The sequence below is a fragment of the Anabrus simplex genome, chromosome 1, assembly GCF_040414725.1.
Source record: "Anabrus simplex isolate iqAnaSimp1 chromosome 1, ASM4041472v1, whole genome shotgun sequence".
NCBI lineage: Eukaryota > Metazoa > Arthropoda > Insecta > Orthoptera > Tettigoniidae > Anabrus > Anabrus simplex.
Genome location: NC_090265.1, coordinates 188,306,423 through 188,321,627, shown reverse-complemented (window position 1 = coordinate 188,321,627; position 15,205 = coordinate 188,306,423). Strand labels below are relative to the sequence as shown.

Genomic DNA, 15,205 nt, shown 5'->3' with positions numbered 1-15,205 from the left:
AATGCAGGAGTTGGTTTAATAATGAATAAGAAAATAGGGCAGCAGGTAAGCTACTACAACCAGCATAGTGGAAGAATTATTGTCGTCAAGATAGACACCAAACCAATGCCCACCACAATAGTGCAGGTCTATATGCCTACTAGTTCAGCGGATGATGAAGAAATCGAAAGAATATATGAGGAGATAGAAGATTTAATCCAATACGTAAAAGGTGACGAGAATCTAATTGTGATGGGAGACTGGAATGCAGTGGTAGGCCAAGGAAGAGAAGGTAGTACAGTAGGAGAATTTGGATTGGGACAAAGGAACAAAAGAGGAAGTCGGCTGGTTGAATTCTGCACTGATCATAATTTAGTCCTTGCCAATACTTGGTTCAAACACCACAAACATCGGCTCTGTACGTGGACGAGACCTGGAGACACTGGAAGGTATCAAATAGACTTCATTATGATTAGGCAGAGATTCAGAAACCAGATGTTGGATTGCAAAACTTTCCCAGGAGCAGACATGGACTCTGACCACAACTTGTTGGTCATGAAATGCCATCTGAAGTTGAAGAAATTGAAGAAAGGAAAGAATGCAAAAAGATGGGATGTAGACAAGTTGAAAGAAAATAGTGTGAGGGATTGTTTCAAGGAACATGTTGCACAAGGACTAAATGAAAAGGCTGAAGGTAACACTATAGAGGAAGAATGGAGAGTAATGAAAAATGAAGTCAGTAGGGCTGCTGAAGAAATGTTAGGAAGGAAGGAAAGATCAACTAAGAATTAGTGGATAACTCAGGAGATACTAGACCTGATTGATGAACGACGAAAATACAAGAATGCTAGAAATGAAGAGGGCAGAAAAGAATACAGGCGATTAAAGAATTAAGTGGATAGAAAGTGCAAGGTAGCTAAGGAAGAATGGCTGAAGGAGAAGTGCAAGGATGTTGAAGGCTGTATGGTCCTGGGAAAGGTAGATGCTGCATACAGGAAAATCAAGGAAACCTTTGGAGAAAGGAAATCTAGGTGTATGAATATTAAGAGCTCAGATGGAAAGCCACTTCTAGGGAAAGAAGACAAAGCAGAAAGATGGCAGGAGCATATCCAACAGTTGTATCAAGGTAAAGATGTAGATAATTTGGTTCTGGAACATGAAGAGGCTGTTGACGCTGATGTAATGGGAGACCCAATTTTGAGGTCAGAGTTTGACAGAGCTGTGAGTGATCTAAATAGGAACAAGGCACCTGGAATTGATGACATTCCCTGTGAATTACTGACTGCCTTAGGAGAAACCAGCATGGCAAGGTTATTTCGTTTAGTGTGCATAAGGTATGAGACAGGATAAGTCCCATCCGATTTTCGGCAGAATGTTGTTATACCTATTCCCAAGAAAGCCGGTGCTGACAGGTGTGAAAACTACCGCACCATTAGTTTAGTATCTCATGCGTGCAAAATTTTAACACTATTATTTACAAAAGAATGGAAAAACAAGTTGAAGCTGAGTTGGGAGAAGATCAATTTGGCTTCAGAAGAAATGTAGGAACACGTGAAGCAATCCTGACTTTACGTCTGATCTTAGAGGACCGAATCAAGAAGGACAAGCCCATGTACATGGCATTCGTAGATCTAGAAAAGGCATTCGATAATGTTGATTGGACTAAGCTATTTATGATTCTGAAAATGATAGGGGTCAGATACCGAGAACGAAGAATTATCTACAATTTGTATAAAAATCAGTCTGCAGTGATAAGAATCGAGGGCTTTGAAAAAGAAGCAGCAATCCAGAAAGGAGTGAGGCATGGCTGCAGTTTGTCCCCTCTCCTTTTCAATGTTTACATAGAACAGGCAGTAAAGGAAATCAAAGAGGAATTTGGAAAGGGAATCACAGTCCAAGGAGAGAAAATCAAAACCTTGAGATTTGCCGATGATATTGTTATTTTAAATGAGACTGCAGAAGATCTCGAGAAGTTGCTGAATGGTATGGATGAAGTCTTGGGTAAGGAGTACAATATGAAAATAAATAAGTCCAAAACAAAAGTAATGGAGTGCAGTCGAACGAAGGCAGGTGATGTAGGAAATATTAGATTAGGAAATGAACTCTTAAAGGAAGTAGATGAATATTGTTACTTGGGTAGTAAAATAACTAACGATGGCAGAAGTAAAGAGGACATAAAATGCAGACTAGCAAAAGCAAGGAAGAGCTTTCTTAAGAAAGAAATTTGCTCACTTCAAACATTGATATTGGAATTAGAATGTTTTTGAAGACTTTCGTGTGGAGCGTGGCATTGTATGGAAGTGAAACATGGACGATAACTAGCTCAGAAAGAAAGAGAATAGAAGCTTTTGAAATGTGGTGTTACAGAAGAATGCTGAAGGTGAGATGTATACATCGAATCACGAATGAAGAGATACTGAATCGAATTGGCGAGAGGAGATTGATTTGGCTAAATTTGACGAGAAGAAGAGATAGAATGATAGGACACATCTTAAGACACCCAGGACTTGTTCAGTTGGTTTTTGAAGGAAGTGTAGGTGGTAAGAATGGTAGGGGTAGACCAAGGTATGAATATGACAAGCAGATTAGAGCAGATGTAGGATGCAATAGTTATGTAGAAATGAAAAGGTTAGCACATGATAGGGTGGCATGGTGAGCTGCATCAAACCAGTCTATGGACTGATGTCTCAAACAACAAACCACCATCAAAGTAGCCAAAGAACTGAGGATGAAGGCTTTTAGTATCCACAAAGAAGTTCACGGATTGGCCATGGACAGCAGTTCTCGTTGTATCGACGAGATAGCTTTCAGAGAACACAGCCCAAAAGGCTTTGTCACAGACCCAATTGTATGGTACTTTGAAAATGATGTAATGTCTATGTTTATTCCTTTGTAAAGACTCCATCACATGTGATCTGTATTACCTTGTCATTCATGGCAGCCTGTTAATACAGGAGGTTGATTTTTTGTTTTTAAAATAATAAATCTGTACATATACAACTCAAAGAGATATGTGCTTAACTTGTAAAAAGTAAGAACTTTATTTCATGACTTGTTGAAAGGTTATGTCTTAATAATTATGTTTGCTCAGGATAAACTTAGGCCCGGTTTCATCAACGTGGGTTAAATATTCTCTAACTCTGGGTTTGTTAACTTAGGGTTAATATTTTAACTCATTCTTACAAGTCACGCGTTTCACCAAGCTATTTCGGCAGAGGGTTAACTAACACCGCGTTAACCCTCACAGGAAACAGCTGTCCTAATAATCAAGGAGGCAGTGACTAAAAATCAGAGATCATGAACACACTTCTTGCGTGGTTCTTTTGTTTATTTCTTGCGCTGTATTTCGTTTTCTTCCTCAGGTCCATGGTAGATATTATTCTTTCGTGATCTTGAACGAAAAATGGAAGAAGTGCAGAAGAAAAATAGTGGCACGAATTTTTCTGCTTTAGAAAAATCATTACTTATTGAATTAGCCACCGAGTACCGAAGTATTATAGAATGCAAGAAGATTGACGGTATACAATTAAAAGAAAAGCAGGATACATGGAAAAGAATAACAGGGGAATTTAATAATATTACCCACGTTACAGTGCGTTCTACGAAACAACTAAATCAGTTCTATAAAAATTTTAGCTTCTCTGTGCCAAGAGTTGTTTTGAAAGTTGGCACACCTTCACAGCAATAATACACACGGAAGTAAATATACAGTTTAATTTAAAAGTGCATTTCTGTATAACCACTACGTAATACACAGTATAATGTTCATAAGTGTTGTACTATTGAAGTGGTGGTGTGCAGTTGCATTCCTATATGCCACTGCAGTGCTGTCGTTATCAATGTGAAGAATGATGTCATTCTCAATTCCAACATTCCTGTTCCTTCTCCTCCCTGTGAGATACTGACGCAGAGTCAAGTCCTGTGGAGGAAGTTAATCTCGGGTCTCCACAACAATATTGTGTAATACCGCTACTGCTACTGTTACGGTCAATGTAGTTTCTTTTAGTTCGCAAGCCCAAGTTTGTTTCGATCAGCTGTGTATTCTAACCTCTCGCGAACTTCATCGACGAATTTTCTGACGACGGTTTTTGAAGTCTATCTCTTCAGAAATTATTCCTCAGATAGATTTTCAAAGCCTTTCCTTCTTATTATAGGCCTATTTCTGTTAGGAACACCGTTTAACAATTCTAAATAAAGCAACTTTGCATCAAATGCATGATTTACTGTGGCCATATTGCTTTTAACCTCGAATAAACAGTTTAACCCAGGTGAAAGGTGGGGTTAACTTAACTACGGTCTTAACCTAGAGTTAAAAATAACCCTCATTGATGAAACGGAATGAACAGTCAAACTCAGAGTTAAAACTGTGTAACTCGGGGTTAAGGTTTAACCCACGTTGATGAAACCGGCCCTTAATGCCAGGTAATATTAATTTTGTATATCTAGGGGTTGCAGGTATGATGAATAGGCTGGAAGATTTAACATAAAGTTTGTATCATATAATTTATACCTAGTGAGATGAAGGAGCATATTCACCACAACAGTGTTCATGTCATCAAATGGTTTCTTGGGCATATCTGAAGAACCATGTCCAGATCTCAGCCGACTGCAGATATCAAGAAGAGCCTAGCAAGAGAAGGCAATAGTAAATATAGTAAAGTTAATTTGTTTAATAGAGTGACAAATATAATTAATTTTGGTGAAAATGTTTATCACACTGAAAACTGCAGACCACTAGCTGATATTATCAACTACCACTACTGTAGAGTTGTAACAACAAAGGCAATAACAACTCTATGTAGACAGTTTTAGAAAGCCAAGATAATTTCACCAAATGGACTCTGACTGGGTTCACCATGGTTCTGGTACATGCTGATATAAACAGTATAGTATAACATGAACTTCTCCCAACTTTACAAAAAAACAAAAACAAAAAACCTTGCAGATCTCAGCTAAGGTAGAACTCATAATCTTAGCCACAAGAAGATAGCATTCTGGTGACACTCAGGAATGTCATACATTCATTTCATGGCATTCAGAAGATAGTAAGTTCCAACCCCACTGTTGCCAACCCTGAAGGTAGTTTTCTGTGGTTTCCAAGTTTCTTTTCTTTAAATAGTTTCTTACAGATATGTCTTATGGCAAAGATGGGATAGGAAAAGACTAGGAGTGGGAACAAATTGGCCGTGGTCTTAATTAAGGTACAGTCCCAGCATTTGCCTGGTGTGGAAATGAGAAACCATAGAAAATCCTCTTTAGGGCTGCCAACAGTGGGATTTGAACCCACTCACTATCTCCGGAATGCAAGCCCACAACTGTGCGACTCTAACCGCAGGGCCAACTCGCTTGTAATGAATGAATCATATATTGACTATTAGTACGATGGGGTAGCCACTCTCAAAATGATTTTTATTAATGACTGATAGATGCTATGAAATGAGAATGGAGAGTGTTGCTGGAATGAAAGATGACGGGGAAAACTGGAGTACCCGGAGAAAAACCTGTCCCGCCTCTGCTTTGTCCAGCACAAATCTCACATGGAGTGACCGGGATTTGAACCATGATATCCAGCGGTGAGAGGCCAATGCGCTGCCGCCTGAGCCACGGAGGCATCTTCTGAGACCTACTGGATGAAAAATTAAACAAAATTCCCAAACACCATGTCAAGCTTCTTTTGGGAGACTTCAATGCCCAACTAGGTAGTGAACAGAAGTACAAGAAAGTTATAGGAAATTTCCCTGCTTACAAAAGAACCAATCCCAATGGCAAAAGACTGGTGCCCATTTGCGAAAATAACAATCTGCAGGTCATGTTGACCCACTTTCACCGCCTACTCAGAAAGCAAATGACTTGGCGTTCTCTCGTCCAAACTCTCGGAAAGTTCCAAATAGATCGTGCTGCAATCTCCAGGAGAAACAGCCCTGAGATTATGAATGTCAAAGTAAAGGTAGACATCAATGTGCCTCAGATCACTATATGTCCCTGATTGAATTCAAACCAATTCCTGCAAACACAATGAAGACAACCAAACAGATCACACGCTTCGACAGCGATAAACTTCGACAATGAGTCGAGGAGTTCAATGAGAAGGTTTGTAGATGACTCTGACTTTAACAACACCAAAAGTTTCCTTGTTGAGGCCGCCAAAGATGTTGCAGAAATCAAGAGAAGCAAAAAGCATGCCTGGTGGAATGGTACCTGCGAATCAGTCCTCAAAGAAAGGCTCAATGCGTGGAAATAGTACTGCTCTACGAAATCAGAAAACCTACAAAACTTAATGTGCCCTAGGGTGTTCAGAACTGAGAAACATAAATTTGAAAAATCTCTCATTGAAAAGATAGAACAAAACTTTAGGAAGAATGAAAACAGAGAATACTACAGAGCCTTCAAACGCAAACTCACTGGCTATAAACCAGCATCCCTATGCTTTGAGCGAAAGGACGGCACACTGGCGACGTCAAAGGAAGAAAAGTGCAGCATTCTGGCAGACTACTTCAAGAATTTACTTAATTGCTCTAAACCGCAAAGCCCCATTCAGACAAAGGAACCCTTACTCAGGTATCCAGATTCCAGACCACCCGACAGAGATGAAATCAAGCGCCACATTCCCCGTCTCAAAAATAACAAAGCACCGGGGGGAAGACTCAGTAGTAGCGGAACTATGGAAATATGCCCCAGAGGAATCACTTGATATCTTGCAAAAGCAAATAGAAGAAATTTGGAGCAAGGAGACCCTACCCGAAGATTGGAAAATACACAAAAAAAGGCAGCATGCAGAACATCAACAAATATCTTTGCTACCCATGACTTACAAAATTCTATCACTTGCCATCCTGGAGCGTTTGGAAGCACAAGTTGAACATCAAATAGGTGAATACCAAGGAGGGTTCAGAAAAAGTCGCTCAACAGCCGAACAGATCCAAAATCTCAAAACGATCATCACATATTGTACATTAAGGTCCAAGCAGTATGTGCCTGTCTTTGTGGACTTCAAAAAAGCGTATGACTCCATTGACTGGGAAGTTCTGCTAAACATCTTAAATGATTTTGATTTGAAACTGTTGGAATTAATTAGAGCCACCCTGACCGATACTGAATCCAAGGTGAAGTTCCACGGATGTCTCTCGCATACCTTTGACATCAAAACAGGAGTCTGACAAGGTGATGGGCTATCCTCGATACTCTTCAACTGCGCTCTTGAAAAGATCATCAGAACCTGGCGGGTGAGATTACCGAAAACCAACTACAGTCCACTAAGAATAGGAACCAAATCCAAGGGGATCACAACAGACTGCTTAGCATCTGCCGATGATATTGCTGTTCTCTCAAACGATGTAGAAACTGCTAGAGCTCAAGTTGAAATTTTAAAGGAAATTGCCGAACAAACTGGTCTGGAGATATCGTTTGAGAAAACAGAAGTAATGACTAACATCAAAGAGGCCCCACCAAAACTCCATACAAAATACTGTACAGGGACATCACCCAAGTAGACAAATTCAAATACCTGGGTGAGACAATCATGAAAAATGGACTGGACAAAGAAGCACTTCAGGAGTGAGTATGCAAACTGGAAATAGCCCACCAAACATTAAACACAATCTACAACAAAAAATGCCTTTCCCAAAACACCAACATACGTATGTAACAGTTCTGAAGCCAGTAGTTCTATATGCAGCCAAAACCCTGTCTTTAAATGCCAACAAAGGACTCCTTGAAGAACTGGACAAAAAACAGCGCAAAATTGTGAGAGGAATCTTGGGATCAAAGTACACAAATGGAATCCATCAAAAGAGATCCAATGAGGAAGTCTTTAGCAAAATAAAGAAAATTACCAACACAGTCTGAAAAAGACGGGCATGATTTTACGGTCATCTGAAAATAATGGACGGAAGAAAGTTAACTAAAGAGATCTTTCACTTTTTAATTCAAACTCCAAAACCACAATACCCTGGTTTAGAAATACCAAAGAAGACCTGCAAATGCTACACATCTCAGCTGAAGACGCCCTTAACAGAGATCGCTTCCGCAAGAAAACATTGACGAACGGGCTAAACCGAGACGAGCAAATGAAGAGAAGACACTATTGGAGCAATACGGCTGATGATGACCCCTAGATGGGTCGAAACTAGTACCGTGTAATTTATAATTTTGTGAATATATTTTAGTATTGAAAAGGTGGAAACGTTTACGTTGTTATTATTATTACTTATATACGATCCTTCCTGGCGTCAGTTCTCCCTGCATAACTTCTAAGCATCTTCTTTGTGGCAGCCAATGAACACACACAAAGAAAGTATGTAATACGTCATCGATATCACCGCAGTATATGCACACCGGACTGGTTGCTAGTCCTAGCCTATGAAGAAATTTTCGGAAGTATCCATGACCTGTCAAGAACTGTGTGAGATAGTAGTTCACTTCACCATGATTTCAGCCAACCCATACGCCCAGAGAAGGTATCAGTCTTTTCATCCATTTCCCTCTAGAGTCATCTTCCCATCTTGTTTGCCATCGTTGCATTCTGCGACTAAGAGCCAAAGCCTTTGCCCTTTTCCTCCCTAGCTCTTCTTGTGTGATCCAAATTTCTTGTCTTTCGAAGGCCAACAAGTCAATAGGAGCTACTGCTGCTACTACTAGAATTGCAGGTTCTGATACTGTGCGATATGCACAAGCAATTCGTAAAGCTGCTCTCCGTTGTACAGCCGCAATTCTTGTCCGATATTTCAGAATTTTTAACGATTCAGCCCAAATTTCCAAACCGTATAGCAGTATCGATTGAACAGTCGACATGAGAAGCCCCCTTTTACTAGATTTCGGCCCCTTGATATTTCCCATGAGTCTACTAAGTGCAGTCATGGTTTTCGCTGCCTTATCTGTTAACCGTTGGATGTGGTCCCAATATGTAAGCTTAGTATCAAGTGTTACACCAAGATATTTTGTGCTCCTAGTTGTTTCGATGGCTATCTGCCAGATCTGCGTCGGTACAACAGTATTAATCCTTTTCCTCGTCAGGAGGACAATTTCCGTTTTATGATCTGCAAGTTCTAACTTGTGATTTATCATCCATTCTTTGACACGTCGCATCACCTTATTCAATTTCAATTGAGCCAGCTCTAGGTTACGGGTTACTATCACAGCAGCCACATCATCAGCATAACCCACAAGTTTTACATCTTCTGGCATCTCCAGCCGTAACAAACCATCATACATGATATTCCAAAGGTGTGCTCCAAGAATTGAGCCTTGCGCTGCCCCAGCTGTGAGCTGTTTTCTTCTCTGACCATCTTCCGTGTCATATAACAATGTACGGTCTTTCAAATAGTCTTGCAGTATATACATGAGATATTCTGGTAGCTTGAAAGTTCCTTGTAGAGCTTCCAAAATATCACTCCATCTTGCTGAGTTGAAAGCATTTTTAACATCTAGAGTCACAAGAAGTGTCAGCTTTTTAGAATAATGATTACCCATTTGAGCTCGTTTTGCTGTCTTCACCACTTCCTTCACAGCATCTAGCATTGAGTGACCTCTGCAAAATCCATGTTGTTGGTCAGATAAGTCGCCAGCTAATCAGACTGCCGCTAGTATTCTCGGTTGTAACAGCTTCTCTAAACCTTTCCCAACGGTGTCCAGCATACATAGAGGTCTGTAACCCCCAGTTTTCCCTTTACTGATCAGAACCAATCTAGCTATCTTCCAACGAAAGCTGAAAATTCCCACTTCCAAACCATGATTATACATTCTCAACAGAAGTTGAGGACATAATTCAACTGCCACCTTCAGTACTTCTGCTGGAATACCATCTAGTCCAGGTGTTTTCTTATTTCGAAGGGAATTAATTGTTGTTATCAATTCTTCAGTTGCAAAAGGTGGTACATTATCTAGTTCTTTCTCGGCCTCAACATCAATCCTCTCTGCATGATCAGGGAATAGTGTGTGTACTATTTCTTCCATGGTGCGTGGATCCATGATAGGGCTTGGTAACATCCCGAATTTCTTCATAACAATTTTACACCCTAATCCCCATGGATTTTCATCCAATTCCTTAGACATTTCCCACCACTTGTCAGCTTTACTCTTTTTAACTGTATTTCGCAGTCTTTTCTTCATAGTCTTATACTCTACTGAGAGAGCTTCATCGTTATGTCGTGCTCTTTGTGTCCTTCGTCTGAGTCGCAGGCATTGTTTCCTCAGCTCAGCAATTTCTTCATTCCACCAATATGCTGGACGCTTGCCTCTCCGTTGTTTGATTCTTGTCACTGATGCATCACATGCTTGCTGAAGGAGTCTCATGGTGTGTTCCACGCATTTATTAGCAATTATGCTTCTTTTGCCTCCGTGACATGTATCCGAAATACAGTCCATTCCATTCTGTATTACTTCATGAACTTTTTCTCTATCCATAGTGGCTATGTTCCATCTTTCTGGCTTGCGTGTGGTAATCCTTAGATGCGGAGTCTCTTGAAGTACATGAAAAGTGATATACTGATGATCGCTTCCAGTATATTCTTCAATTACTCGCCATTCAGTTATCCTAGACGCAATGTCTTCAGAAGCAAAGGTTACATCTGGTATAGTTCCCTGACACCCTGCTCGCCGAAAGGTTGTCACATCACCGACGTTGATAACCATTAATCCCAATCTGGCGACCATCTCCATTGTACGCCGCCCTCTAGAATCTGTTTGAGGCATGTTCCATTCAACTGCTTGAGCATTAAAATCACCAGCAACAACTAGGTTAGTGTTCATCCCTTGCAGAGTATCTTCAAGCCCATCTAGTTTTGTCTGGAAGTCAGAAAGAGCCTCAATCGGGGTAAAATAACAGCTGACAAAAATTACCTTCTCAACTTGAACCCAGACAAACCCATCTCCACATCCTTGATTTATAACTGAGTATTTTCCAAGTTCTGGTACCTATATCACAGCTGTCCCTAGATTGTTTGAAAACCAACCTGGTTGATCTCTATCTTGATATTGTTCGCTAAGAATCAAGATGTCTGCTCCTATCTCATAGGCCACCTGCGTCAATAGATCACTGGCAGTTAGACTCCTGTGTATATTGGCTTGAAGGATCTGTACCATTCACTACTGCTTTTTGGCCTTTTTTAGTGCTTCACGAAACACAATACACTTGCCTGAGCCAAAACCATGATGTCGTTTTGACTCTTCAACGCCCATGTCTGTGCAAATTATGCATCGTGGATTCGTTTTGCATCCTACTGCCTTGTGACTAGCTTCCCCGCACTTAAAGCAGAGTTTACTTCTGTCCAATCCTTTACAGTTTCCTGCTTGATGCCCATATGACAGACATCTAAAGCACTGAGGAACTACAGCCCACCGTCTTACTCTGCAGTACAGCCAGCCTACTTTAATTTTGCCTATGTCTAACAGCTTTCGTGCCTCGCTATCTTCTATCTCTACAATGGCGAGTTTTCGTCCCCTGGTGTTCGGATTTTTGATTGAGACCTTCAATTCTTGATTAAGACTATCTAATTCTTGTCTTACACCCTCCTCTACGTCGGAAATAGTGGTGGCACTGTCCATATCCCGAATTTCCAATGTAGTTCTAGGCATCAAAACCTTTACTTCGCCATCATGTCCAAGTTAAACGTGAGGAACTTCATCTTATTTGCCCGTATTGAACTGAGATCACAATTAAAATAAAAATATTTAAGGTTCCACCTTGTTCAATACAAATACACTGTTGTTAGATGACTTTTTACAACATATATTTTATTGCAGTACTAGTTTCGGCGCTCTATTAAGGCACCATCATCAGCTGCGCAATAAGTAGAGAAAACTTGAAGATACAACAATACAAAACAACATACTGATATACTTAACTCCTTAATTTCTATCTAATGGTAATTTTTAAACTTACCATGGTAAATTTTAAACTGACCAAAAATCCTGTTCTTCCTGCCAACGTACTTCACTTATACCAACTACATCTAACTTTAGCCTATCCATCTCCCTTTTCAGATTCTCTAACCTACCACAACGATTCAAACTTCTAACATTCCACGCTCCGACTCGCAGAATGTCAGTATCCATCTTCCTGATGATCGCCCCCTCTCGTGTAGTCCCCACCCGGAGATCCGAATGGGGGACTAGTTTACCTCCGGAATATTTTACCCGGGAGGAAGCCATCATCAGTACATCATTCATACAGAGAGAGCTGCATGTCCTCGGGAGGTAGTTACGGCTGTAGTTTCCCGTTATTTTCAGCCGTGTAGCAGTATCAACACAGCTAAGCCATGTTGAGTATTATTACAAGGCCGTATCAGTCATTCATCTAGACTGCCGCCCTTGCAACTACTGAAAGGCTGCTACCCCCCTTTCGATGAACCATTCGTTAGTCTGGTCTCTCAACAGATACCCATCCAATATGGTTGCACCTGTGGCTCGGCTATCTGCATCATTGGGACACGCAAGCCTCCCCACCGCGGCAAGGTCACATGGTTCGCAGAGGAGGAAAACTTGGTAAAGATATTAAATTTATTAAATTAAATTAAATTAAATTAATTAGACAATGTATAGCATATGACTTGACTCCAAATTTCTTAAAAAGCGTTCTAAAAAGGGACCCAGGGGTGCCACATCAAAGCAAAACGTGGCTAAAGTCGAAAAAACTCTGGCTAAATAACGAGTTAAAATTTCTTCACAAAAAGAAAACCTTTTTGAATCAGCAATTATATGAGGCTCACCTCAATGCTACAATATCGCTTTCCACTGCACAATGGAATCTGTTCCAAAATAAAGTTCAGGTTAAACTATCTAACATACTTGCAAATAAACAATCAACATTGGTGAAAAAACTAGAAATGTTAAGGAAGGATGCAATAACAGGCAGAATCCAATCCTCTTCCCCGATCCAGAGAACCAATTCGACACATAGCAGAGATCCATTAAAACAGTTTCACGTCCCAGTCATTAACCTTTCCAAGGTTGACTTGAACAAAGAGGAAAGATGCATTCTCGAGAAAGGTCCCAAACATAATTGGCCGAAATTTAATCAAGCTAAAGTAACTAAAAATCTTATCATAGAGGCAGAAATCGCGCTCGGAAAATTGACACATGCTTGCAAGATGAGGCCAGAATAAATAGAAGTAAAAAAACAGCTTAACAAAATGGTTAATAATAATAATAATAATAATAATAATAATAATAATAATAATAATTTTTTCTAAAGGTTCTTTTAAGGATAGAAAACAAATATTAGGACTTAAAAAGAAAAGAAAAAACTAAGAGCTTATTGTCACTAAAGCTGATAAGGGCAATGTTACCGTTATCATGCATAAAGCAGATTACATCCAAAAAAACAAAAAACTTTTTTAACGACGACTCTTTTTCTATTATTAAGAAAGACCCGACTCAACTGTTGCAGAAGCAATTGAAACTAACACTAAAGAAATCGTCTTTCCTCTTTAACGAATTCGAAAAGCAAAAATTAATTAGCATGAACCCTGGCCTACCAACCGCTAAAGCGCTGCCAAAAATCCACAAGGCCGATGTCCCCATCAGGCCAATTATAAATTACAGACCTAGCCCCCTTTATAAACTGGCGCAGTATATCCAAAAATTCCTAAAACAACATTACAGATTCACTGCAAATAAACCCATTAAGAATTCCGTAGAATTGATAAAAGAACTAGGTAAATTTTGATTACAAGATCACCTCACAATGCATCCTTTTGATATAGTGAATATGTTTCCTAACATTAAAACTTCAAAATTGCTTCCTATCATTGTTAGGAATTTGAAGAAATATAGTCACCTAAGCAATTTCGAAATCGAAGACTTATGGCGTTGTTAAAGTTATTGGTCAACAACAACTACTTCACATTTGATCAGATCATTTATAAACAGGATGGCCTCGCAATGGGGTCACCGGCCTCAGGGATCTTGGCAGAGATTTATCTAGATTTTTTAGAAGATACACAAATAATTAACAATGACAAATTTAAGAATATTGTATTTTGGTCCACGTACGTAGACGATGCCTTTGTTATTCTGGATGAACGCATATCTGACGCCTCTAACACTCTGAATAATCTCAATACAATCGATATTGATATGAAATTTACTTTGGAATCTGAAATAGATAAATCCATTAATTATCTAGACTTAAAGATTAATAGACATCCCTCTTCATTTTCATTTAGCATTTACAGGAAGCCCACACAAACTTCAGTTACAATACGACAAGACTCTACACACCCTGCAGCTCATAAACGTGCGACCTATAACAGCCTGGTTAATAGTGCGTTTAGCGTACCAATGTCCAAGCGAGACTTGGACAAGGAACTGAACATTATTCGAGCTATGGCTAAGGCTAATGGCTTTAAAGGGAATTTCATAGAGCGGATAATAAGTAAATTTAAATATCGCCCCCCACAACCCTGACTGAAGATAAACTTGAATCAAAAGAAATCGCAACCTTTACGTTCAACAAAGAAGTTTATAAAGTTACGAACATTTTTAAGAAACGTAACATTAGGATTGTGTTCAAAACGGATAACAGAAGTACTGAAATTTTGTATAATGCGTCAGCTGTTAATAAGGTCAACCCATACTCTAAATCAGGTGTATACAGGTTCGAATGCAAAGACTGTGGGAGCGGATATATAGGGCAAACTGGGCGCAGCTTTAATGTTAGATATCAAGAACACCTCAATGCTGTGAAATACAATAGATTTTCAGCCGTAGGCCAACACGTCCATGAATATAAGCATAAATTCACAGACATAAATCACGATCTTGAAATAATGGAAACACTATCCAAGGGGCCGAGGCTTGACGTTAAGAAGCGTGTCTAATACATCTAGACCAGTATTATAATGCTAACCTAAATTTGAATGAAATTTCCGAGAAACCCAAAGTATTATACGATTGCTTGATTCTGTTACTCGACAAGCTAAGAATTCCAGAGAATTCGTCAGTCTTTCGAACCCTACGCAACAGTTTCTCATTCTACTGTCTTCGTCCGCAACGCCCCCCGGACTTTCTCCTACATTGCCAACATTCCAGAAACATTCCCCTTGCCGCCCCTACTTCCCCTTCCTTAGCGCTTCATCACATCGCACTCGACACGAGCAGACACACTCGTCGTGCTGCAGACGCCGCGCAAAGTACATAACCGTTGAGGTGAGTCAACTTCAATAACATTTTGATTCAATCAGGTTCCTAATATCTTTATCTAGCTTTTCTATTAACAGAGGACTTTCAT

The 15,205-nt window shown here is 39.8% G+C and overlaps 1 protein-coding gene across 2 annotated transcripts in view; it reads right to left on the bottom strand.

Moving 5' to 3' along the window:
- LOC136863836 (tubulin epsilon chain) overlaps window positions 1-15,205 on the bottom strand; it is a 168,447-nt gene that overhangs the window by 70,034 nt on the left and 83,208 nt on the right. For both annotated transcript variants that reach the window (XM_067140174.2, XM_067140180.2), the window contains one exon: window positions 4,490-4,605. In XM_067140174.2, the coding sequence (XP_066996275.2) occupies window positions 4,490-4,605 (116 nt within the window). The remainder of the gene's footprint in view (window positions 1-4,489; window positions 4,606-15,205) is intronic.